The sequence below is a fragment of the Tyto alba genome, unplaced genomic scaffold (genome assembly GCF_018691265.1).
Source record: "Tyto alba isolate M040663 unplaced genomic scaffold, T.alba_DEE_v4.0 Super-Scaffold_14, whole genome shotgun sequence".
Taxonomy (NCBI): Eukaryota; Metazoa; Chordata; class Aves; order Strigiformes; family Tytonidae; genus Tyto; species Tyto alba.
Window position 1 is genome coordinate 25,876,366 of NW_024881276.1, and position 25,236 is coordinate 25,901,601.

Below are 25,236 nucleotides of genomic sequence, written 5' to 3' on the forward strand. Positions count from 1 at the left end.
GCGGACAGTGAAGTCGGGGCTCCTCAGTGAGATAAAGTCCCTCTCCAGCCGTGGACTTGCCTGGCCCTCCCGGAGCACACAGCCACTCGGAAAAACCAAACCCTGCCCCGATCTCCCCTTTAAAGGTTGCATATAATCCACGCACAACGTGAACACTCAGCATCCTGCTCTGCAAAAGCCAGCTTGCATAATTAAAACGCAGCAGCAATACGTACGTACAACTACTTTGGAAGAGATTACAGGGCCACGAGCTCAGTCCTCCACTAGAAAAGACAAGCTGAACAGACCTGGCAGCTTCTGCTGCCTAGAGGAGGCAGTGTCCCCCTCCCCACCTCAGCTGCTCCGGCTCTCCTATTCCTTTGACCTTTGTTAGCAAACTGGGTTAAACTTGGGGAATATTAACCCAGTTTAAAAAAAAAAAAAAAAAAAAAAAAAAAAAGGTTTTACCACGCTAGAGATCTGAAAGGCCAACCCATCAGTGAGCCAGCCTGAAGGAAGGGAGGGAAGAGCTGGGGGAAAGAGGGTGGGAATGCACTGTGCACTGACCAGCTCAGCCCTCTCTGAGAAGAAAAGGTGTTAATAGGGGTAATCAGCGAGCTGCTGGGTTATGCGGAATTCCCTCCCCCCACCCCCCCGTATTGTTTCGTGATACACAAAGCAACGCGGGTCATCCTGAGGAGTTTAAAACTTCTCTGGCAGAGGAGCACACCGCTCCTCAGCACACTGTATTTGTTACCTGTTACCGTGTCCTTCTGCCCAATTTTAACACCCGAATCGATGCAATACCTTAGAAGTGGCTACATAAGGACAATTTCAGCTCACAGGGGAACCAGACTGTTCCAGTTTTTTGTTGTTTGGTTGTTGTTATTTTTTTTTTCCCCCCGGTATTTTACATTTCCCTTTCTCCTTATCTGTAGCTATTGTGCAAGACATTTGGACAAATCCAAAGTGAGATCCGGGATATTTTTAAACTCAAAAGAAATACCTTTTTAAAACACAAATTGTGAGGTATCCTAATAACTAAGTGAGCTTTGTCTTGAGAGAGGAACTAGACATCATCAGTACACAGGAGTACATAGACTCCAAATTACTTGCAAAGAAAAAAAGATACGAATTTCCAAAGTAGAGAAATGTTCGTGTTCTCCTGTAGAGCAGAACAGATCTTGAGGGATCTCTCCTTGATGATCATGTGGTCCTCTCTCCTTGTGGCCATGATGCCAAGTGACAATTTGCAGGGCCATTTCCCTCTGTCTTGGTAAGAAAACTTAACAAGGAAGCCTTATGACTAGATACCCTGCTTCAAACCTAAAATACACGTAAGGTCTGAAGGCCACTAAATTACTGTAGATTAAAGACAAGGACATGCCACACAGGTGGACACGTTGGAGTACCACAGAAGGTGACATTGCAGTGCATTTTGGTCACGACTTGGGATGATTTTACATTTTGCTTCAGCTGAAATTTGAGGTCCATTTCCTGCACCTGAATCCATACTGGAAAATTACTGAATCTCACCGATACTTTTTGGGAGAGCATGAATAGAAAGAGCCCTACAAAAAGGTTCAGCTGAAAAGCCTAAGCTAAAGTTTAAAGATGTTTCTGTATGCTTTTATTCTAAAGGGTCTGAAGATACATAAGATACATAGTTCTCTTTGAATAAACGTATAGAGCTGGAAAAATACTGAAGGTATGATCTTGGCTTCTTGGTGCACATGATGAAAGTCCTTGATATGCGTTGGAAAATACAAACAAACCCCAAACACTTACCATGCCAAACTTGCATACTTTGCCTTATCTGTAGGCTCTGTACAGAGAAGTTAAGCATAGCACGCAGCAATACTGTAGCGAATTTGGAGCTGTTATTAAAAGTGAGAGGAATTTCTTCAAACACCTATGAACTTTTCCAGTGGTACTCTGAGGTTTTGGGATATGTGGATTTTTTTGCAGTGGCGGTCAGCTTTGGCAGAACAACATCTCACTCACTTGTAGATCTGCTTTACAGGAGAGTTACCGCAAGGCACTAGAGCATTGTAAGTAACGTGATGTTTGAGATTGCAGTAATTTTTCAGAGTGCCCCTTTATTAAATGGCCCTAAAAGGCAAAAGAAAAAGGAAGTTATTTCCCTGGGCTGGGTATTTTATGAGCAGTCCTTATCATCTCCTGACCTGCCCTGTTCAGGAAAGCGTTGTGGCTTTCTATTTGCATACAACACCCTGCAAAGCTAAGAAAGACTGATGTGTCCGTTCAAAAAAGGCACGGGCCCCTCACCCCAGCCCGCTTAGGCTGGAGCAGCAAAAGCAAAGCCTGGGGCAGGGCCGCCCCCCGGGGGGGGGGGCTGACACCGAGAGGAACCCGGGGGGGGTCCCTTTGCTTCCCGCCAGCTTGTTTGTCTTGCAAACGTCCGTGAGAGGAGGAGGGCTGGGGGGGGAAGGGGAAAAGGGGAGCCCCGGACCGGTGCGTTCTGGCTGGGGGCGGCTGCTCGGCCCCCACCGAGCACGACGGGCTGCCCGGCCCCCCGGCGGCGGCACAGCAGGGACGGGCCCCCCCCCCCCCCCAAGGCTGGTGGGCGCCGCTCCCGCCCCCGGGCCAGCCCCGCGGCGGGGTGAGCCGGGCGGGCAGCGCCCTCCTCCCTCCCCGGCGGCGGCGGGAGGAAGGGGCCGGGCGACGCATCCACCTGGCGGCCCCGGCCCCGGCCCCTGCCCCCTCCCCGCCGGGTAACTCCTCCCCGGCCGCAGCGGCTGCTCCCGGCTTGCTGCGTCCCGTCCCGTCCCGTCCCCGCTCCGCTGCGGCGGGGGCCGCCCCAGGTAAGCTCGGCGCTCCCCACCGCCCGGCCCGGCCCGGCCGCGGCCCCTCCGTCCCGCACGGGCCCTTCCCGGGGTCAGCGGAGCCGCCTCCGGCGCCGGGCGGTTCCCCCCCCCCCCCCCCAACCGCCCCCAGGGCCGGGGGGCGCCGCCGCCGCCCCGGGGGGGGGCACGGCACGGCCGCTCCGAGTTGCGCCTTATGGTTTTGGGCTTTTAATTAAGGATCTTCGGCTTTGTTTTTGGGGTGGGGGTGCGGAGGGACGGCGGGAGGCATCGGAAAATCCCCGTCCCGCGGAGAGCCCCGCGGGCGCTCCCCGGGGCTGCGGGCAGCGGCGGCTGATAAAGTGGGGGGGGGGGGAGGCAGGTAAGGTCGCCCTTGCCAGCGGTGTTTCCCCCCCGTTTTACCCGGTTTGCTCCCTTTCTGCAGCCGGTTTCTCTACCGGTAGGTGCAGCGCGAAAAAGTTGCGCTTCGCCGCGGATCGGTGGGTACGGCGAGGCGGGAGGTCGCCTAGCCCCGAAGAGGGGAACGGGGGGCTGTGATGCGAATAACCGCGACCCGACGAAGGGGAGGAGGAAAGGTGGGGAGCGCTCCCTTCCCCCCCCCCCCCCCGTCCGCCAGCGCTGTCCCAGCTCGTTCTTCCCGAGGTGGGGCTGGCCGTGCCTCGCCGGGGCGATGGGGGGGATCAGGCCGCTTTTTCAAGGTCACGGAGCGAGAAGTCGCTCCCAGGGAGAAGCGGCTAGAGCAGCACCTGGTTCTGGGGCCTCTCCGTGGCGTATTCATGTCACCGCGGCTGTAGTTTCTTGCAGAAGCGCAGATTTCTGGTTACGGTTGCCACAACTCGTCAGGTGTCTTTGGCAGAGTAACTGTGTCGACAGAGTGCCTTCCCACAGGAGCAGCCCTATCGTTGAAATTTCTGGGCCAAAGCTCTGAATGCAGAAACCAACCCCACTCCGCACCTCCCCGCAGGTGGCTTTACTGATGATCATAGCCTACCTGGACCTCGAATTTCACCTCAGGTTTCTGGGTGGGTGGGTGGGTGTCGGTGAATTTAAGAGATACCGTTCTCACATTGTGCCTTTGTCCTGAGTATCCCTGTTTGCCCTGAGTAAAGTGACACTGATGCCTTTAGCGCTTTTGAAAGAGTCAGAGGAAGCAGCTTCACCTCCGAAGAATGATTTGCATCAGCTAAGGCAGTGTCAGGTGGGGGAAGAGACAGACGGACATGGTGTGTGGCACAGATTAATGAAACTGGGAAATTATTGCAGTTGTGGCGGTTAGTTATGAATATCAACGTAAATGTAAAGACAATGGACAGGTGGATTGAGATAAAATTTCATGCCAAAGTAGGACAAAACATGTCTTTTTTCCCTTTTCCCTTTCTTCAGCTGTTAAAAATTGTACTGGTACGTAGGAAAATCAGCCTAGAGCAGATTTGTCATGGTAGCTTAGCCTGAAAATGGAAATAAGTTGAAACGATGTTTTTGGATGTTGATGGATAAACAAAACGAAAGAGTTTTCTAGGATGCTGGTCAAAATATTTCTCCTGGAGTTGCCGCTCCTGGAGATGGAGGCTCTTCTTCCTCTGTCAGTCAAGGGTTGGTCCACACTGAGTAGTTTCAGTACTGTGAAGGTAGCTCAGCTGTGTCTGTGTCACTACATCAGTACTTCTCTGATGTCTTTGATGTGTGGATCCCTAAACCTGTCTCTGGCAATAGAAGCCTCCCCGTGGAGTGAATTCAAACCTCCTGCCAGCAGACTTGCTTTTCTTTCTTATCTGCCATAGACCCCTTGGAAGTGGTTTACAGCTCTTAAGGGTCTGTAGTGTGCAGGTTGAAAATACCTAAATAGGTCTGGTTTGCTAACATTGCTAATTTATGTTTTTCTGCAGAGTGGGTGCCTACTGGGTACCAGATTCATACAATATTAATTTGCAACTTAAATATGGTAAACAAGTATTATTGAGAGCTTTTTTCCTTGCCAGAGACTTTCAGTGCCATTGACAGAGACTTGAATTTTATTGCCAGAAGAAGAGATTATTTGCTTCTGCCATGAAAGGAGAAGGACAGAGGCAGAACCAGGGATGTAGTGTAGCGGAAGAAGAAAACATCCAAATGCCAGACTAGCTGTTGCTGCATCTGCTGGCAACACTGTGATCTGTGCACAGAGGTGGTGGGTGCTGCAGGCAATAGCTGCCTCTGCGGTTGTTCCCTGACCGATAAGTCCATCTCCTACCATGCCAGCAAATCTGGTTCTTCTGGGCTCTTGGTCCTTCCTATTTCAGAAATGGTTTGTTTGTTATTTTTGTGTTTTTTTTTTTTGTTTGTTTGTTTGCTTGTTTTTTTTTTTTTTTTTTTTTTTTTTTTTGGTAGTGTCTTCTGCCACCCATCATCCACTCAGCTAGATAACAACTTTCAGCCTCCTTTCCCACCTCACCATTCCTAACAAAGGCATGTGATGTACTTGTGATAGGCTGAGTTTCATGGTAACATCTGTTTTCAGATAATACAAATAGATGATTATTTCTGGTATTAATGTAGCATCCTGTAACTTTAAAATGAGACTGCTAGGCTCAGGGCTTTTTAATGCCTGTTTTTGCATGTGAGAGTAGTATTAATCTTGGTTTGCTGGCCTTGGGAACGCTGTCGTGGACTTTACTTGAGCTTCTCAGGAGGCACTGTTTTTTGACACCTCTTGATCAGGTTGATTTTAGGAGCTAATCTAGAATAGCTTCAAAGCTATTTCTTAGGAAATCTAAGAATGCCAAGGCTTTATTTGTGGCAACCTTTCATATAAATATTTACACGGCGTGGTATGGTTCTCTGCAGGCTGTGTCATGTTACTGCATAGGCACACAGAGTAGAGCTGACCTCTGCTGAGAAGGTTACCTGAAAGACCAGGACATTGGAAGAACCCGATTTTGATGACTTTGAGACATTCAGTTGCTTGTTAATTTGTTTTTGACCCCTTCCAGAAGATAAGTTTTACCCTGTGAAATAAATTACTTTAACTTTTTTTAATCATTGCAATAAACGTATTCAGTACTACTTCCTGAAGAAGTATCAAGGAAATCTTGTTAAAGAAATGAGAAGAAAATTCTTACTTAGTTCCTTTACTTTTTCATACATAACTGGATTTCTTTTTTAACCTTTCTGTATGTCATTTGCAAGTCATTATCATTTTTAGTGATGCTTGTTGAACAGGAATCTTGACCATATTTCTTTTATCCAGGTAGCAGAGGCAGGAATTGCCTAATGTGTGAAAAGATCTTATAAATGAATCTGCAATCACTTATTTGCCTTTTTTTCCTCTCTCTCTTTTTTTTTTTTTTTTTTTTTTTTTATTGCCCCTCCACCCTTCCTTCCCCACTTTTGTATCATGGTTATACTGTGATTAAGGTTATGCTACTGAAACTTCTAGGTGGTCATAAAATGGTTGGGAATAATATAAAAAGAAAGCATACTTCCTTTCTCGCATGATCAACAAAGGCCTTAATTTGTTGGCTTGCCCTTTTTGTAAGGTTGAGCTTTGCACTGGAATTACTCCTTTGGTATCTTAATGAGTTTTATCAGTTTGTTCATTTGCATGTGCTGAATATCTGGATAAGGGGAACTGCTGATTTTTTTACTGTGATACTTGTTAGTGTTCATATAGTGTTTGAGTGCTTTTATGCTTCCTCCTTTTAGTAGATGAACTTCGTGCATTTGACTTCCAACTGTTGTATCCTCTCCCTCTATCCTTGTGTGCGTGTGATTGGTTTTACATAGGTCTAACTGTGAAGAACTAGTTGTTTTTGTTTTTTTGTGTTTTTTTTTTTTTTTTTCCTGCTTGTTTTTTCAGTTGTTGGTACCTATCATAGAGTTCAGCAAACAGCTAATGATGTTTCTATTTCAGGAAACAGCACAAAATATGTGATGAAGTAATATGTAAATGAAGGAAGCATGCTGTTACCAATATAACTTTGGCTTCATTGGCCAAGTTGAATTCTCAGTGTTATATATTAGGGTATCTGAAGGTAATTATTCCACCTTATTGACTTAGGCATGGAGACAACATAGTGATCTGTATATAAAAGCTTGTGGAAACTGATACAGCCTGTGGTACTTGTGGAACTGTATGTCTCCAAAGCATGGTACTGCTCATAATTAACAATTACGACATGGTGTGTACTAAGGAAGTACCATTATTATTTCTTGTATGGAGAACTAGGGTAAAAGTCATCACGCCTGGTTTCATTAACAAAATCATGGTTCAATCTTTAGGGTTTCTTTGCCTTTAGTTATTTCTGTTGTCTTTTTGGGATGCTGGTTCCTGGCTAGTGAAGAACATACACAGTGTAAAGGAGTTACGACCTGGTGCTGCTGTAGGGAGGCAACAGTGGAGGCTCGCCTTCGCCCCGCAGTAGTGAGGTGAGGGATTTAGGAGGATGTGACAGTGAGGACCACTTACAGTTGAGCAGCACGACTCTGTGATTGCTGCTTCTCCTGTCCAGGGGACAGAGCAGCTGTCACTGGGCTGTGGAGGAGGACAAGCCTCTGGAAGACTAATAGTCTAGGAAGTCAATATTCAGTTAAGTAGTAAGTTATCACATGAAATACAGACCAACTCTACTGCAACTTTTGCTTAAACATAAGGAATTGCTTTGCAGAAATCCGTAGAAAAACTAAAAAGAAGCTATTGGATTCAATTTGTTTTGCATTAATCTAATATATCTGGGTTTTTATTTTTTTTTTTTCATTCTGACAACTTTTATTGGAAAAAATGATCTATTTATTTAATCTTAATGACCCATGACAGAGCTTTAATTATAACACTCCTAAGGCATATATGAGAAGAAGGTAAGATATTTCAAGTAATAGCTGTGAGACAGTATGTTTCACTGTGTTCATCAGTATACTATGTCAGTGATGGCTATACCTTTTTTACTCTTGTTATCCCTGTCATTAGAAACAGCAGAGTCATTTGTTTACTTTCACAGTTATGAAACAAACTCAATTTTAGACCTTCTGTATTGCTGGAGGTACAAGTGCTGGTTCTGCTCCATCCATACTGTAGCAAACAGAAGATTTGAAATTCAGGGACTTGACTGCATATGAGTGAAGGGTCCCTTTTATTATTTGGGTATACTTTTTCTAAAGCTAGAAGATGTTGGCAAGCCGACCTGCAAGGCTCTGGCTCCCTGGGCCCTGTTTCATATACCTTCAAGCCTGCTGTGGAGGTGAGCTCCCTGTGTTTCCTTGCCTGGGGATCTCTCTGCACTTTAACTCCACCAGCTCACTTTAAAGGACTCTTGAGGTTTGTTTCTTCACATGTACCCAGTAAAGTGCTGTTACAGCTCAGCAGACATCAGGAGGAATGACTGGTAGTGGGAGGGAAGGATAGTTGTGCGTTCCCACTAAACTCTTCTGCACCAGAGTGAGTTTGTGATACTTTTAGGTGAGATCTATTTAAATCTGATGTGTGAGGTGAGTTAGCGGCCAAAGTTTTGGACTGAGATAAGGCAGACCAGTCTCTTCTAGTTCTCTAGTTGGTAGGGTAGAGAGTGTTTGACAGGTCAGTTTGTTTCTCCGTGACCCAGCTTCCTTATCTATGAAGTTGTTGCAGTACCCTTGACGTATTTGTAAAACAATTTGAAGTGTGTTGGTGATGCCTGTTAAATAAAACTAGATTATATCATTATTGGATGCTACATATTGATTTTTGCCTTAAACATTTGAAAACTAACGGGAGCCCAGTGGTTTTGGTTTAATCTGTTTTCAATATGTTGGCAAATGCATATGTGTAATACCATAGAAATCTGTATATACCTATGACTTTCCTATGTTTTATGGTGTGAAAACAGAAAACTGTTATTAATTAGAAGCTGGATGGGAAATAGATTAACAGAACTAAATTGGGAGTGATGGTTGAAAACCAGTTAAGCAAGAGAGATACATTTTTCCTCAATTCATTAAAAAAAAACCAAACCGAAAAAACAAACCCTAAAAGAAAACCCAAGAAGAATAAGGAAGACTGTCATCTGGCAATTTGTAAAGCCTTTCAAATGATAATGTAAGAAATATTTGGGTTTTTCTTTAGTTGTAGTACCTGTTGGCTTACCTCAGAATCACCACTTAGTATTCTTCTTTATGCTATCACTAAAATTCCTAATAATTTTTTTCCCCTCTTCTACTTAGAGAACAAGGAACAAAAATATCTTCCTGTGACTTGTTACTTGTCCTCTAAGTCTGGGCAGAGCTATACCTCCTGACTCTGCTGTGAAGAGCTGTCTAAGAATGGATGCGACATAAACCAGAAATCCTGAAGCCTTAGTCACCAATCTGATGGATTTAGCGTAAGTAGGAGTAAGACTTGTTTTTCACCTGTTTGCCATGCAAATAAGTGTTCAACAGTGCGTTATTATTTACTTTTTTTTTTTTTGTTAGCTCTAGTAAGCAAATAGGAGAATCAGCCTTCCTAAACTGTCACAACGTATTGGCACGCTCAAGGTGCCACACTGCTGTTGAAATCTGCTTCAAAGATATTTGTAGTTCAGTTTTGGGTGAGATGACACCTTGGTACAGGTTCTAAAACACAACCTTATACTTTGGACTGTATTATGCTGTCTTAATGTACCTGCTCTTTATAGTCATGGCTTTCAACAAGGGTCATGGCAGTGTGCCTGTGTGCAGGGTCCTGCTCTGCAAGATGGAGAAAGGCATTTCTCAGTGCATGACTGAGGCACTTCCTAGGCTTTTTTTCATGTAGAGTAACATTATGAGAGGATTCAATAGGTTAAATTATTTATTGAAATGATTGCTAGTGGAGGTGTATAGCTGCCTATGTTAGAACTGCAGCAGCAAACATTTTGTGTTTCTTGTGTCTTTGCTAATCTGTAGTTTTACTTAATGTTAATGTTTAACTGTAAAATAAACTGCTATATGCTTGAAACATTGGATGTAGCTCCTCTCTTTTGCTCTGTTTGAAAAACTTTCGTATTGGTGTGGCATATTGTTTCTCTGCCATGCTTCTCTCCCCGTTTTTGGTATAGTGGCTACAACACACAACCAAGAAAACAGCTGTTTGCAACACAGAAGAGTGGAAAAGATGTGGCTTGTGGGGCTGCTAGCCATGGCGTTATCAAATGAGTTAGCTGAATTTGTATTTCCTGATGCTTTGTTCATGTTCTCGTTTCTGTGTCATAAACCTCGGAGCGATACATGAGTAAGTGTTGAGAGAGGCAGGAGGACCTGAACTTGGTACTGACACCATGTGGGTTGTTGCCAGGATATTCTTTAACTCTCATTCTGTCAGTGAGAGTGAGCACTAACTTAATCTTCTCAGTTTGTGTGGTGCTCGTGTTAATGAATAGTTGCCACTGTATAATCCTCAAGGTTGTATTGAGAGTCTATTGCGATCCGATTGCATGCTGCACCTTAATTTGTACCCTGTCCTGAAATACTTCCGTATTTTTTTTTTCCCCCTAGATTTGGCATTTTTCCAAAGGAAAAACCAGCAAGAAAGGTGGACAAAAGTTCTGGTTGTGATTGTTTTCTGTTTGTTTGTTTGTTGCTTTTATTTATTTATTTTTTTTTTTTTTATATAGGTTCATGCTTTACTTCCAAACACTTGAATTGTTTTGGTACTGCTGACAAAGGAAAGATGACCTCTACTGTAGTAAGTAAACAAAATATTCAAAATATTACACTTTTTTTTTTTAAGAAATGAGATTTTATTTCTTTACAAGTAACAGCCTATTGAGTGATGTCCTGGTTCACAAGTTTTTTAAAATGTGGAGTATTTGCTGTGTTTTCTGCAAAAAAGGAAAGATACACTGTGGGGAAGGTGTAAGCAGCTTGAATTAACTAACATGTGCTCAGATACTCCTCAGAGAGATTTATGCTTTTAAAGCTTATTTTGGAGGAATAGATTGGAATGGCTTCTAACTAGTTCTTAAAGCTTTTCCAGGATAAATATTCCACAACCTTTTGTAGGGCAGTGCATTTCAGAAGTAGCTTAGGTATACCTGATGTTGTCATAGGACAAAATGGGGTAGTCAGCACGTGTCTTAGACTTGGACAACTGCACACACAAAGGCTGTTACTTGTCAGCATTTCTTTCGATGTCGGTACTGCCCAAAACTGTCCTTGCTGCTTATTTCTACCCTGTCAGATGTGCCAGTGCAAAGGTTTGTGTGGCTGGTTGGAGGGCTGGGCTCAAGAATCCTTCTTAGGTTGAGTTACTTTGAATCAGGAAACTGATCTCCTCATACGCCTTCCAGCCTCATTCTGTTCTTTTTATTATTCAAAGTGTGAGGTACTAGGCATGTACTGTAAGTCTATTTCTTCATGTAAATTAGAGTCACTAGTATGTCTATGCATGCATGGTGTATTTCTGCATTGGCAGAATTACTTAGTAGGGTTCTGAATGTAAATGGGATCTGAAACTTACTTTGTCCTAATTGCACCCTTGCCTCTTGTTTTCGTTTTCTCCTGTTATCTTCCCCTCAATGTTTTCATTTAGGGTCCACCGCCATATTATGAAAATCATGGCTTTCAGCCAGAAAACGTCTATTCTGCCAGGCAGCCAGGTGCTAACCCATATCCACAGTACTTCACAACAAATGCTCCATCAGTGCCAAGCTATGTCCCAAGGGTTGCTACCTATCAGTCGAGTAGGCCAGTAGCACATTCATCTGAAAGAACATGTGCATCAAGTAAGTTTTGTTGGGATTTCTTCCAAGTTTAGACCTAAGGTCTTCTAAAGTAAGATAAATAAAAAGGATCTTCCCTTCCATCTCCTGTATTGAAGGAGCCACCTCCCCATGGATGAAGAATTATTAGCTGGCTGGGATGCTGGTGTAACTGGACAAGAACCTGGGTGATTTGGAGAAAGGGTGGTGGAGTAGAGAAAAGTCCGCCTGGCAAAAAATGTCTGTTTTTAATGTCAATGAAATGGATAGTGCTGATGTCTGGAAATGACCTTACTTGTGAATCCAACTTCTCTTTTTCTCCTTGCTTTCATTTCAGATGTAAAGAAAACCATAGTCATTATATTATCCATTTTACTAGTAATTTGTTGTGCAATTGCTGCTTTCTTCATCTGGTATTTTGGTAAGATTTTTTTGTTTGTTTCTGAAATAAAAGATGTATTAAGCTCTCGAAGTTAGAAACATAGATTCTTTTCTTCCATTTTATGCTGAATTAAGGACAGGAAAGTCTTTGTTACTTGTCTTCAGATGTACAAGAGATGAACTAATACTGCTTCCTAATGGCTCAGTTCTGTTTGTGGTTTTTCCATTCCTTTTAATGAACAGTGCTGCTGTCACTTTCCTTTCCCTTCATCAAGTAAATATATTTTTGATGTTAAGTGATGTCATCAGCTTTTTGGCTCTTCTGGAATAGCTCATTCAGGTGTCTTCTCTGGAAAGTTCCAGTCTATCTGGTAAAAGCTGGTGAAGTACAACTGTGGCCAACGCATTCTGCGGTGCGTTTCATTAGAGAAGTTGCTGTTGTGCATCCTCTCTGAAACAGAACTCTGTTCCGAATTGAACTTCACTTCAAGCGAAGGAAGGGTGTTGAAGTAAATTTGTATACCTTAACTGCAAGAGTGTAAATGGTCAAGGTCTGATTTATTTTGGAAAATGAGATCCCTCTTGGAGCATAAGTCATTCATGCCCATTTATTTGTTTCTGTGAGGCTTTTGCTTTGAAAGTGTGTTAATGTTGTGTGAGCTTTACTTGTCTCACCACCGTAAGCCGTACCACAGATGATATATTTGCCTTGGAAGTCATCCCCAGCTGGGGTGATTGAGGGCTGAAGCTGGGATAGAGCAATTCTGTTTGGTTTAGGTGAAATTTGTCTTGTGCTATCTTAATTTCCCTTTCAGTGAAAGCCTCTTTACAAGGGAAACTAAAAAAACAATTTGCTATGTTTTTAGGAGCCTCTCCTTTCTGTTCTGTGCATGAAAAGAAAGGGAGAGAGAAGGGAGTTAATTTAAACTATTAGGTTGACAATATGTGTTCTTAGAGTTTTGTTTTTTTTTTTTTACTCACTTTGATTTATATAGGGTGAATGTAATCTTGTTTTAAATGGCAGCAAAAGGATGTAACTGGAGTAATTGTCTTTCTTCCTCCTTTTCTGTTTATAAGTGTTATGCTTTGTCAGTGTAAAGCTGACTCCTTTTAGACAACTTAATGGTGCTTGCTTATTCAGGGGAAGCAGTGGACAAAATCCAATCAGCTGCATCAGTGACTTAATCTGACAAGTGATGTAAAGCACAGAGCAATACATCTTCTGTTGTGTCAGCCTAGGTCTCCTCCCATCACTGGGTTGAAGAGCTCTTTCTGATATTTTGCTCTATCAAAGCGGAATACTCCTTAAGATGAGAGTTGGCAGTAGTTGCCTGAGGCTAAACTGATGTTCGGCTGTGTTGCTCTCTCCTGCAGTAGAGAATCGTTGTCTCGGCTCCTTAATAGAGTGTGGATCTTCAGGAGTGTGCATGCCACCCTCGCAGTGGTGTGATGGAGTGAGCCACTGCCCCAACGGGGAGGATGAAACTCGGTGTGGTGAGTACGGGCAGTCTAGGAGCTGGGGACCTTCAGCCAACTGCAAGAGTTTCTGAGCAAATGGCCTTGTCCAAAGCTTGCCTAGGTTACAGTAGGGCCATTTCAGCCTAAGTTATATCTCTAAAATGGTTTAGGATGTTGGAGTGCTTTGAAGCCTATATCTAGATACTGTTTCAATTCTGATTGAAAAGCTGAAACAAAATGACTGACTCATGTGTTTGAGCTGGTTTAACTTTGAATCAGTATTTAAAATATTAGCTTTTAATTTGAAAAGGGTTTGTGCAAAACTGAATATAATACTGTCTCTGGAATGAATAGTCATCTTTGACTTCTTAGTAGAACTTCAGGTGGTAACATAAATCTGGTGGTCTTCAGTCAGTCTTGACTTTTTCCACATATTTTGCATTCCTCATTCTCCTACTAATGCTTCAACTACTTCATAACTCCTTTGTGTAAGAAAGCCTGGTATGATCAGTGTTTCCAACTGAAAAGATACCAAGGGAAGCTTTAGTGCAGAGCTGAGAGTGGAAACATTATTGATTTGTCCATTCCAAAGGTGTGACATCTTCTTTCTAACACCTGTGATGTGCCAGTACCACTCTGGAAAACTCCGACTGTGCTCTTATGCTTTCTCTGGGAACTTTTATTCTGCACATGCCTCGTGGCAGGGTTAACATTTACTAGCGTATGCTCTAAAGCTGTTCCTCTCCATTTGGTTCAATAATGGATTTTTGGAGAAGCTTGTTCAATCTGTTCTTCTGCTTGAACTATTTTATATTAAATTCTTGTGCTTATAAATACATAATGGGGCATGGAATGTCAGAGCCAATTGCTCTTTGTTACATTCTTGCTCTACAAGCGCTTCTCTGAAGAAATTTGGTGTATTAAGATATAATAGAAAATATATTACAATAGATTACATTTTACTCATGCACAATATATGATATATTAAGAAATATATGGCTGCAGAGATAAAAAATAAGAAAAGATTGGCTGTTCTAGTCTTTCTCAGTGGTAGAATGTGAAAGAATTTTGAGCATAAAAGCTGAAATGAAAAGATAGTATTCATCTTGTACACTCGAATGTTTAAACTACTAGTTCTTTTAAATTGCCTTACAGAAGAATTAAATCACTGCAATACTTCTGTCTACTTGCTATTTACTCAGAATTTGAGTAGGAGGCAGCATTGAATTAACACCAATTCATACATACAAGCAAATATTATGGGTAACAATACTTTTAAGTAGGGAAAGAGCAGTGATGTAGCGTGTGGTGTTTTTGGTATCTTTTTTTTTTCCTCCTTCCTTTTCTGGCAGTTAGACTTTTTGGACCAAACTTTATCCTGGAAGTTTATTCACCTGTCAGCAAATCCTGGTATCCTGTTTGTCAAGACGACTGGAATGACGATTATGGGAAGATAGCATGTAAAGACATGGGCTACACTGTGTAAGTTGAACCTTCATCAGCCTTTGCACATACATAGATAGAAAGGTTAAAATTTCCCTCTTGTTGTTTTTAAGAATATGTGTCTGAAACAAAAAGCAGTTGACGACCTAGTTCTTGTGAACCCCGGTGGGCCTAATTTTAATAATGGTGGCTGTTACAAAATCAAAATGAAACATTGCTCCAACAAGTAACGGGGTCTGGCCTGCGTGCAGTAGTTACTCAGTGGGTATCCAATACATTCACTTACAATCATCTTCCAGAGCTCGCTCGCTTCAGGTCATTATAATTGCTCAATAACATCCAATCTGACTTAACCTGTCATCACTGGTACTACATGGAAAGCTTTGATCTTCGAGGACACAAGTAACACCAGCTTGTGTGGAAGATTGCCATAAACATTCGTGGCCCTGAGTGCTGCCCAAGTTCTCCCCACATAACACCACAACCTAAGTTCATCTACGGTTGGAATACTTGATGTCGCCTCTCTTTGATACAGTTGGCAAATACAGTCTTCTGTTGGGCGTGGAGTAATGGTGTGAATTTGTTGCCCAGGCAGGCAGAACTTGCGTGTGTCCAGAGCATCGTGATGCTCTAAATGGAGGTCTCAGCAGTGATTCCAGTAGTTTCAACTCCAGTGAGACAGTCCAGCAGCAACTATACAGAGCTGGTCCTAAGCTGGAAAGCCTGGCAGAACAGCAGCACTTGCTGCCCCTCTTGTTGTCACACAGAAATGTGGCTGTCATCGCTTATTGGACCTAACCTTTGCTATGCTGTGTAAATGTACTGACAAAGGCATCTCTTCATCTTGCCCTGTTTCATGAGGCTGAAGATTCCTACCATGCATGCATATTACATGAAAATATTGTTTTAATCTAGTAACTGTTTGATGGGAAATGGAACTTGACAAATGTTTAAAGGATCTGAATTTCTGGCACTGTACTACACTAGTGGGGTTCTGTGTTTAATTTAAAAAGAAAAAAAAAAAAATCATATTTTCAGTGTTGATCATGTCAGAAGCTCTAGCTTGGCACAGTTTATTGTTACCTGTTTGAAAACTGAAACTACCGGGTTTCATAATAGACTTTCTGTTTTGCAGAGATACATATTACTATAGTCGAGGAGTAGCAACTGAAGTCAGCTTCAAAAGCTACATGAAGCTGAACACAAGTGCTGGGAATATAGACTTGTACAAAAAGCTGTATAGCAGGTATCTTTGTTTAATACAAACTTACTTCCTTTTATCAGGTGTCTTTTTAGCTATTGTAAGAGGTGTAGCTTCTGCCCATCACATAATGCAAGCACATCTTTCAATGGGGATTGTTAGAAGGAAAGAGACTGTTTTTAATCTGATTGCAGCAACTGCTCTCCCTTCTGTTTAAAAACACAGCTGTTATTTTTCCATTCCTCCTCCCCTTTTTTAAAAGAGAAGATGTCCCATCCTGTTTCCTCTGTGCTGTCTAGAAGGTTGTCATATCAAAGATACTTTCCTAAGGCTCTTTGACCATCATCAGGAGTTTCTGTATGGTGACAGTAGCTACCAGCTGTAACACATTCACAGTAGCTGGTACAGCTTTTTTTTTTCAGTCACATGAATACACAGCATGCAAAATGGGTCTTTCACTGTGGAGAGTATCATTTTTGTTCTCATTAAACAACTCTAAAGTGTCTAGTTTCTGAACCTATAGACCACTGTGCCTGCAAAGTTCCTGTGGCTCCCTTGTTTAGGTGATTCTACAACTACTTCATGAATCAGCTCAACTTTTTCTTACTCTATTCTTCATCTTGCTCTTCAGTAGGGTTACAAACCTTTTGTACTGGCGACTGCAATCTTCCACATGACAATTTAGGTGAATGCAAGAAATGGTGGGGGCCAGATAGTTGCTGGTAGGGTATCTGGAGAGAGTGAAGAAAGGAGGGAACCCTCAGCAGGAAGATGAAAGTGAAGGCAGGGCACATAGCTGGAAAGGATAGGAAGCAGCTAGAGGGTGAACTTTACCCACCTTTTGCTTCACTGTGTGCCTAGTATCATGTTTGTGGGTGGCTTTTTTTTTTGCTTGTTTGTTTGTTTGGGTTTATGTTGTTGTTGTTTGTTTGTTTTATTTTCTATTGCAGTGATTCCTGTGCATCGGGAAATGTGGTTTCTCTGCGCTGCATAGGTAAGTGACTGTTTCTTAAACTTCTCCTTGTTCTTGCTTTGAAGTGCTCTGGTTGCGAAGTCCTTTTGAATCTGCATAAATAATTGCCACCTTTTGATGGGCAGATGATTTAACTCTGGTTCTCAAGTTTCAGCCAGTGCAGTTTAAGGAGCAGGGTGAAAGAGAAGACAAGGAGGATGTTGGATCCCCAGTTGTTTTTGTCTTTGCTGTCACCAGTTCCCTTAAACAACTTGCCTGCAGTGAAGCTCTGTAGCCCTTGCCCCAGCAGCCACGATGGGATGTCTGTGGGGCATCCCCTCTCTGACATGCAGCCTTTGGGTGGTCAGTGAGTTCTTGATGGTGATGGCTGTCATGAGGCGACTCCTGACTGTGTTGTCTGTTTTGTTGCACAACACAAAGGCGTGTGTCTGCATGGATTGCTAGAGATGCTTGAATACCACCACGCTCAAAGCTGTCGTGAACCACTGGTTCATAGTTTGTGGTTGAACCGAGGGCAGCAGCTATCAAATACTCATCTTGACATCTGCAATGTGAAGTGGGTCTGGGCTATGGGAGATTTGGGATCTTGGTGTCCAGGGCAGGGGCCTGAACTGTGGCATATCGAACGGCAGCAGCGCAGGGGTCGGACATGGTGTGCGCCCCCCCTCTGCTAGCAAAGCCTGAGCTGCAGAAGCCATCTCTTCCAGGCCAGCTCGCTCTTTACCTAATGTCTGTGTATGTGTAACCGACTCCTTAGAGTGCGGCCTGTCCACCAAAAACATGAACATCATGAACCGAATTGTGGGCGGCAGCGGGGCGGCGCTGGGGCAGTGGCCGTGGCAGGTCAGCCTCCACATGCAGGGCATCCACGTCTGCGGGGGCTCCATCATCACCCGCCAGTGGATAGTGACAGCGGCACATTGCGTGGAAGGGTGAGTCTCGCCAGAGCAACCGCCTCGCTCGTTCATCTCACGAATGGAGATTTTTCTTGCTTCAGGCTGAAACGCACAAATTTACGTCTCCCAACTTTCTGCTTTAAAACTGAATTAAATACCATTCCTTCCCTTACTCCTGCCTTGAATACAGGTGCTAGGTACAGTATTTTGCCTATGTAGCAGTATGGTTTTCAAGTATTAAGGGACAACTTTTTCTCAAGGAGGCTGTCTGCAGATCATCTGTCTGCTTTCTACAGGGAGAAAATCTTATTTTGCTTGTTAAAGGTTTAACTTAAATTGAGTGGTGGTGTTGGTCACAGATACTCACCCAACTTAAGAGGTAAACTCAAAGCACCAAACTTAATGCCAGACAGTACAGTGTTTTCATGAAGATCTTGAATCACGCTGTGAGGAAAAACAAAGAAAAGGAAAAAAAGAAATAAAATCACAAACCTTCAGATATTGCACAACTGTAGATGTGATCAAATTAAAGATGCCTGTACCATTTATTTCCTTGTATCTTTGTGCCAAAAGGTAGTAAAGCCCAAGTCAGTATTAAGTGTAGATTTATACATATCCAAGGAGCACTTTACATAGGCATCATCAAGAAAAGTAGCTGGTGCTTTGTACATTTTTAACCTATGAAGGAGAGTTGAGGGTGTTGTGCTACCTTGTGTACAGTGGCAGAATATATTTAAAAGGTGGTTGCTTCTGTTGGAAGCAAAACCCACTAAGCAAACACATTTTAATGGTTGGTTGGTTGGATCACGATTTGAGGCTAAGCCAAGGAAAAATAACTTTGTCCTTAACCTTGAGAAAGGAATGCAGGTTTTTATTTTTATGTGATGATCTTATCCCTCCTTTGTTTTCTGATTTGAGCTCTGTAGTATGCAAAAGCTTTAGGAATGACAACCAAGCTATAGCTGGCACAGAACTGGTTTTCAGTCTTGTGGGTTTTGTTTTTTTTTGTTTTTTTTTTTTTTTTTGGAGGGGGAATAACTTATAAGCACTACTACCTTGTCAGTTCTTGTGGAGGGATTTTTAACATTTGTGAGGAGTTTTCTATTGAGCATTTGTAAACTCTGCTAGAGCACAAGAGGCTACTTAAAGTACATCTAGTGAGTATGCTTAACATTTAAAAAAAGCCACCAAAAACGAAAACCAAACAAAAGAAACCCTGAGATTTTCAAGATCGTTCCTTCACTAGCTCATGTTTTTACTAATTCTGGCTTCTGCTGCCCTTGTGTGCTTTGGATAGTACACGTGAGTGATACCGCTGACATGTGAGACCTCAGAAATAACTGCTTGATCCCTCAGCCATGGAAATCAATAGACTACAGTGTTGCAGTCTCAGACTATAATTTGCTGTGCTGAGTGACTAAGGGGATAGACAGTGATACTTAACCCATTTCAGATTTTTGGCATATGTTTATGAAATTACAGTCAAGCTTTCCCAAAGTTAGATGTCTTGCAATTTATTTACCTTGTTCTTCAGAAATGGTACTCAAATGCACGTGCATTCTTGGTCGCACATGCATTTGACTACTGTTTCTGAAGACAGTTTTCTGAAGGTCATAATCTGTGACTTGTTACCAGAGAAGCAAACCTTCTAACCTTCCTTTTTTCTGTAGACGATTTTCTGACCCCTATAGCTGGAGGGTTTATGCTGGGATTCTGAATCAGAATGAGATGCTCTTAAGAAATGGATACAGAGTTCAACAGATAATTTCCCATCCGCATTATGATACGGATTCTAAAGACAATGATGTTGCACTCATGAAGTTAGAGATACCACTGAGTTTTACTGGTATGTATTCTGTTCTTAAGGCAAAAATCCAATGTCAATGAGCACATCTTTTAAGACTTACGAATTTCATCAATAAATCCTTGTAGATTCTTATGAGAAGAACACAAAGTGTGTGGGTAGAGACACCTTAGACACAGAGAGACGGTAGAGGTAGAGACAGAGGGCACACCCTCTGATTTTCTAAGTAGGATTTATTTAAATGTAGTACATAGTAAGGGAGTTTGGGCTTATCTTGGTAATGTACTTTAACCCCAGAATGCTGTACAGTGCCTAAGTATTGCCACTCCTATATGTGCAGACTCAGGACGTAGTAGTGGAGCAGCTGATTAAAGTCCTAAACCAAGTTATGGCAAATAACAATTCAGAAAAAAAAAACAAAACAGCTGCAAAAGCCAACATGACAGAAAGTTCTTTTCTTAAAAGTAGATGTAGGTTGTAGGCAAGTGGTAGAAAATAGATGACAAATCATTATTTAAACTTGAAATGCTTTTTATGTATAGGTCTGTTGTATTTCATTGCATCAGTTTAAAGCCAGTAGAAGTAATCTGGAGGGGCTCTTCTGCTCCTGAGAGCAGGGAGGTTGCCTGTTTACCAGGTTTTTGTGTTTCACTCTTCTTGTATATAGGTATTGCATTGTGATTATTTTCAGCAGGGTTTTAGAAAGAGAATGCAGAGATGTAGTTGTCAAAAGTTTTTCTTCTCCTTTGTCCTCTACTGATCAGAAGAGCTGGTGTTAATTATTCTAGTTAGCCTGAGCTAGAACCATTAGCTGTGCTTGTTCCTCACTTTGAGGTGAAGATTAGGTAGCCATCTGGGTAAGGGCGGCTGGTAAGTTTGCTGCTGCTGCCTGCATTGCACAGTATTGCTGATCTGCAAGGAAGGTACAGTACAGAGAAAATGCGTGTTGGGTATGTACTTGAGTGATGGTCACACTGAGAATGCGTGTTGGGTATGTACTTAAGTGATGGTCACACTGAGATGTTTCATATGCATTTATTTTGAATTATGCCTAGATGTCTGGTGTTACAGATGTTACTGTGTTTGTTTTGTAGATACTGTACGGCCTGTTTGTCTGCCTAATCCAGGAATGATGTTCCAGCCTAATCAGCAGTGCTGGATATCTGGGTGGGGAGCAGAATACCAAGGAGGTAGAGTGGCTCTGGAATATTTTGATCTTCTACATAAACCGGTTCTCTTCAGCCTACAAAAAAAGTTGCATGGGCTGATGGAGCAGTTTGAGCCGGATCTGTTGATGTGCTGTTTTTTCACCCATTTTACAGCCCCTAATATTTACGCTGTGCATTCTGTCTCAAAACAAGTTGTGGTGTGTTGCATTCAGCAGACTGCAAAGGAGTCTCAGATCAGTACCTGAGGCCAGAAATGTTCACACAGGAAACAATCCTGTGCCCCTGCTAGCATGGCCACCTCTCCTGTAACAAGGGTAGCTTTATGCCAAGCCAGTCCTCTGTGGAGGAGCCTGTCCTTTCTACCACCTCAAGCTATAATAGCATGATGCAAGTAAATTTGTAAGAAGTGAAAAGGAAAGGGAGAAAAGGTTTCTTTCAGTATGAGAAGGTACTGTGGGGAGGGGGGTGTTGGGGAAGCTGGACCCTGAATATGGGAATTGCTGGTAGCTTGTGCTGGACCATGAAACTGTGGGGAGGTCCTCTTTGCCTCTTGCAGACTTCATGTGCTTTTAATAGCCCTGTAAGTAAGACAATAGATTTGTGGCTGGAGTAGGCAGGTAGGTGCCATGTTCTCTTGCTTTACAGTACGCTGACATCAAAGCAGGGTAACTCACTGACCTTTTGGAAGGAAGTTTTAATGTCCCACTTGTCTCTGTGTGGTGGACCATACAACTTGAGTGTCCATCCTAGTGTTTCTAGTAAGTTTATTTCATCTTGAACAGTGCTAGCTGCTGGGATTTGTAATAGCAACATAATACGATGCTTGTTCTAATTTTGGTTTTGTGCATGTTTCAATTTTAGGTAAAACATCAAATAACTTGAATTATGTTACGGTGCCCTTAATAGAACGTTCTAGGTGTAATTCTGTTTATATCTATAATGGCATGATTTTGCCTACAATGATCTGTGCTGGATATCTAGGTGGAGGAATTGATTCCTGTCAGGTAATTATTTCTAATTAACACCTAATAATAATCTGATTATTTTTGTGGTGTTGCTAGTAGGCTTTTTAAATAATCTACTAATTACAAAAAGATCTTATGCAAAAAAAAAATGGAGTAACATTTTGGTTGGACTTCTAGTTCCTTTTGTGGTGCATCCCTTCAAAATGGAGAGCTTGTGTTTCATTTTCTGAATGGCTGTCAGTTCAGAGTTCTCACTAAATACCCAGAGAGGGAGAGGCAGTCCTTTTTTAATGCTTCAGGGATGTTTTGTTATCTTGTACTTGAAAGTGAATGAATGCTCTTCATAATCATGGCAATACCCTGGCATCATGCTTGTGAACAAGAAAGTCAATAATGTCTATGTCATTTAGTGCTTTGGGCAAACAATTTTCATCCTTATTACAAGCAGTCATCATTTAATGCTATAATTGCCATCACATTCTATTTTAATGACTGCCTTAAAATGGTGGTTAGCTTTTTTTGAAACTTAGCCTGTATTCCTGAAGTGAAGTGGATTGTGTCTTTCCGGGTGGCCAGGTCACTAATAACTTGCTTGTATTTTATGTAGGGTGACAGTGGAGGTCCGCTGGTAACGAACAAAAACTCTGTGTGGTGGCTGGTTGGAGATACGAGCTGGGGAACTGGCTGTGCTAGTCCCAACAGACCTGGAGTGTATGGAAATATGACTGTGTTTACAGATTGGATTTATAAAAACATGCAGGTAAAATATTTGGGTGTTTTTAATAATTTTAAATGTCCCAAATCCTGAAACTTGATTTTATTTATAAAAATAAATAAATGTGACTCGTCTGCTAATGAAGCTATTCTGTTGAGAAGCATCCGGGTAACTGATAAGATAGTCTGTCAGCCTGTCAGTAGAACCTAAACCTTTGTTTTTTGTTTTGTTTTTTTTTTTTTAAACAGGCAAACAGATGACAATGCTGTCTGTCCCTCTTGCTGATCTTGCTGAGAACAAGAATAAATGAAGCCATGGGTGCCTGGGATATTTATTCACTTCGCAAATGATTTTTTTTCTCTTTGAATTTTCTTTAAAAAGAAATAGCATGAAGGATTGCACACTCGGTTCTGTGCTGGCTACAGTGACTGATCTTAATCAGTGAAGGATTATCACAATGAGCACCTTTCTTCTTGTTGTGATGCCTGGCAGAAAGTCATTCTGTCAACTGCTTGCTGAAATATCTCTCTTTAGTTGAGTTAACTTTCACTTGATAATCAGGTTCAGGCTTATAATGTCAATTTTAATCACAATTTAATTTAAGATTTTCGTAGCAGGATGCTGAGACAGTTGGTTTAGTAATGTTTTAAATTAAATGTTAAGTAATATGAACGTTGAATCTCTGAGCTGCTGGTTGGCAATTTAAAAAGAAATTAATGTTTGGTATATAAGAAGGGAAGTTTTCATGCACTACGGTAGAGGCGCAGAAAAAAAAATACTGTATATTCAGGTAGTTAAAAATCCTCAGGATCTCGACACAGCAGTCATCCAAGTCAGATTGTTCGAAGTGAGACCAGTCTGACTGTCTCAGTAATTAAAAGTGCTGTTCTGCCTTAAGCCGCTCGGAACCCAAAAAGGGCAAGACCTGCCATCACTCTTCATGTAGGCTACGGAGAGGGATGCTCTGGAGGTGTAGCAGGAAGGGGCGAGTGAAGTGTCCCGACGGCAAGGTCCCTGGCTGCACACATCGAGTTGGCTCTTGGACTCTCCCTGCTGTGGAAGGCAAAGGGCCAAGTTTTTCAGTAAGGCTGTGTTGTAAGCGATAGACCTCTGATTGCAGACACACGTACAAAGGCTGGATGTTTCCTACAAAGAAACAGACCTGTGTTTCTGCGTAACCAGATGAACTACCTCATTTATTAAATTTGGCTTTTAATTCCTTAGAGCTCTCCTTTATGTTTCTGCATGTATGTTTTTAGCAAAATGTAATTAATAAGAGTGCCACCTCAACTAGGATTTTGAAAATAATTTATAATCATAGTACAGAGGATCAAAAAGCCATACGAAGTCACTTTTGTTAAGAAGGATAAATCTTTTGAATTAAATGACTCTACTAGTCTTGTTTTCTCTTTTGGTACTGAAATGCAATTATCTTGCATGTAAACACTGCACCAAATAAATTTTTTTTTTTTTTTTTTACAAGCAGTTTTCCTTAGTAGTGGTTTATATCTGTTTGCTTGGATTTTTTTGGAAGCAGTTGCTGGATTCAGTGTCTGAAGTGCTTTGAGAATCTAATTAAAAAAAAAAAAAAAAGGCAAAAGAAAAACAACACAAGAGGGTGATCCAAGAGATTGTTTTAGTTCAATATTTCAAGTCCTGGAACAAACCCAGAGAAAGAGAGCTGGGTGTCTAGGAATGTTGGATGTCTTTAGTGTCTGGGTCTGATGAAATCACTCTGACTTGTGAAATTGAATTAAAGAAGTTTAGCCTAAAGGTGGGTTGAGGGAGTTGCATCCTATTTTGTTATTACATCTCATGTTGCCTGAAGCAGTGTATACCCACCTCTTCTCTAGGTGTGAGACAGGGTGTTTTCAATAGCACATGAGCATCAAGTATGCCATGGGAGATACCGTGAAGTAGTCAGCAAGTTTAAAGTACTTTCAAAATAGAAATTAAATAAATTGTTATGGTATCAGGATTTCTTTATGGCTTCTGACCTAAAGCACTGCAAGGAAATAGTAGCAAAACAGTATACAGATATGTGGAAAACTGGCAGCAGTGCCAAAAAAGGTTAAGAAAGCTGTATGCTGTCCTGGTGGTGAACACTGCCACAGAGGTCAGCCATCTGCTGCTGCAGTTTCATGTCAGTGTCAAACACCTTCTATCATTTCTAGCCTGAAGAGAAGGCTTCTCTTGTAAGCATATTGGAAATTACTGTGTGGCACACTGTACAAGCATACTGTTTTTTAGCTGAATGCAGACGTGACTTGCTACACAAAGCACATCTTTGCCTCCATATGAAAGATGTCATGAATACAGGGTGCAGTAGTACTTTTTCCACTGGCTTCCATGAAATGAAAGAGCTTTTGGAAATGTTCTCCTTGCACAGAGGGAGGGGAAGGAGACAGGCAGCAAACCACATGCTGAGATACCCTTCTAATGTTCAACATCCTGGGTGGTTTAGTCCCTTCTGGATAGCCAAATCCTGCCACCTACTGAATTGCCCATCAGACCCAAAATTTCAGGTGATGCTCTAGGCATCCAAAAAAAAGAGTCTTTTAGTATCTCTCTACAAATCAGAGAAGTGAAAAAGAAATGGAGCCAATGGCATCCTGTGGACGTACTGATCTGATGAAGTTAACTTTCTTTTCCCTCTAGGCTGGAACGGTTTCGTGCCCCCTGTGTGCACTCTCTGTACCTACTGGACTGTCACTTAACAGTGCAGGAATGACATCAACCACCGTCGGGCAAAAACACAAGG

General features: G+C 42.2%; 1 protein-coding gene across 1 annotated transcript; it reads left to right on the forward strand.

Annotated features, from left to right (window-relative positions):
• The first annotated feature begins 2,676 nt into the window (after positions 1-2,676).
• On the forward strand, positions 2,677-23,864 carry TMPRSS2 (transmembrane serine protease 2). Its single transcript, XM_042789052.1, has 15 exons — positions 2,677-2,804; positions 8,976-9,133; positions 10,385-10,455; positions 11,302-11,494; positions 11,808-11,891; positions 13,226-13,345; positions 14,662-14,791; positions 15,888-15,998; positions 16,904-16,947; positions 17,684-17,858; positions 19,493-19,668; positions 20,721-20,816; positions 21,657-21,799; positions 22,368-22,520; positions 22,724-23,864. Exons 3-15 carry the CDS (start codon positions 10,441-10,443, stop codon positions 22,733-22,735), a joined length of 1,452 nt encoding a protein of 483 aa, XP_042644986.1. The 5' UTR covers positions 2,677-2,804; positions 8,976-9,133; positions 10,385-10,440; the 3' UTR covers positions 22,736-23,864.
• The last annotated feature ends 1,372 nt before the right edge of the window (positions 23,865-25,236 follow it).

What these genes read in the sequence shown, in the direction of transcription:
- TMPRSS2 (XM_042789052.1), top strand. An exon ending in TACAAAAAGCTGTATAGCAG is followed by an intron (nt 15,999 to 16,903) that starts GTATCTTTGTTT and finishes TTTCTATTGCAG; the next exon opens with TGATTCCTGTGCATCGGGAA. An exon ending in GGTTTCTCTGCGCTGCATAG is followed by an intron (nt 16,948 to 17,683) that starts GTAAGTGACTGT and finishes CCGACTCCTTAG; the next exon opens with AGTGCGGCCTGTCCACCAAA.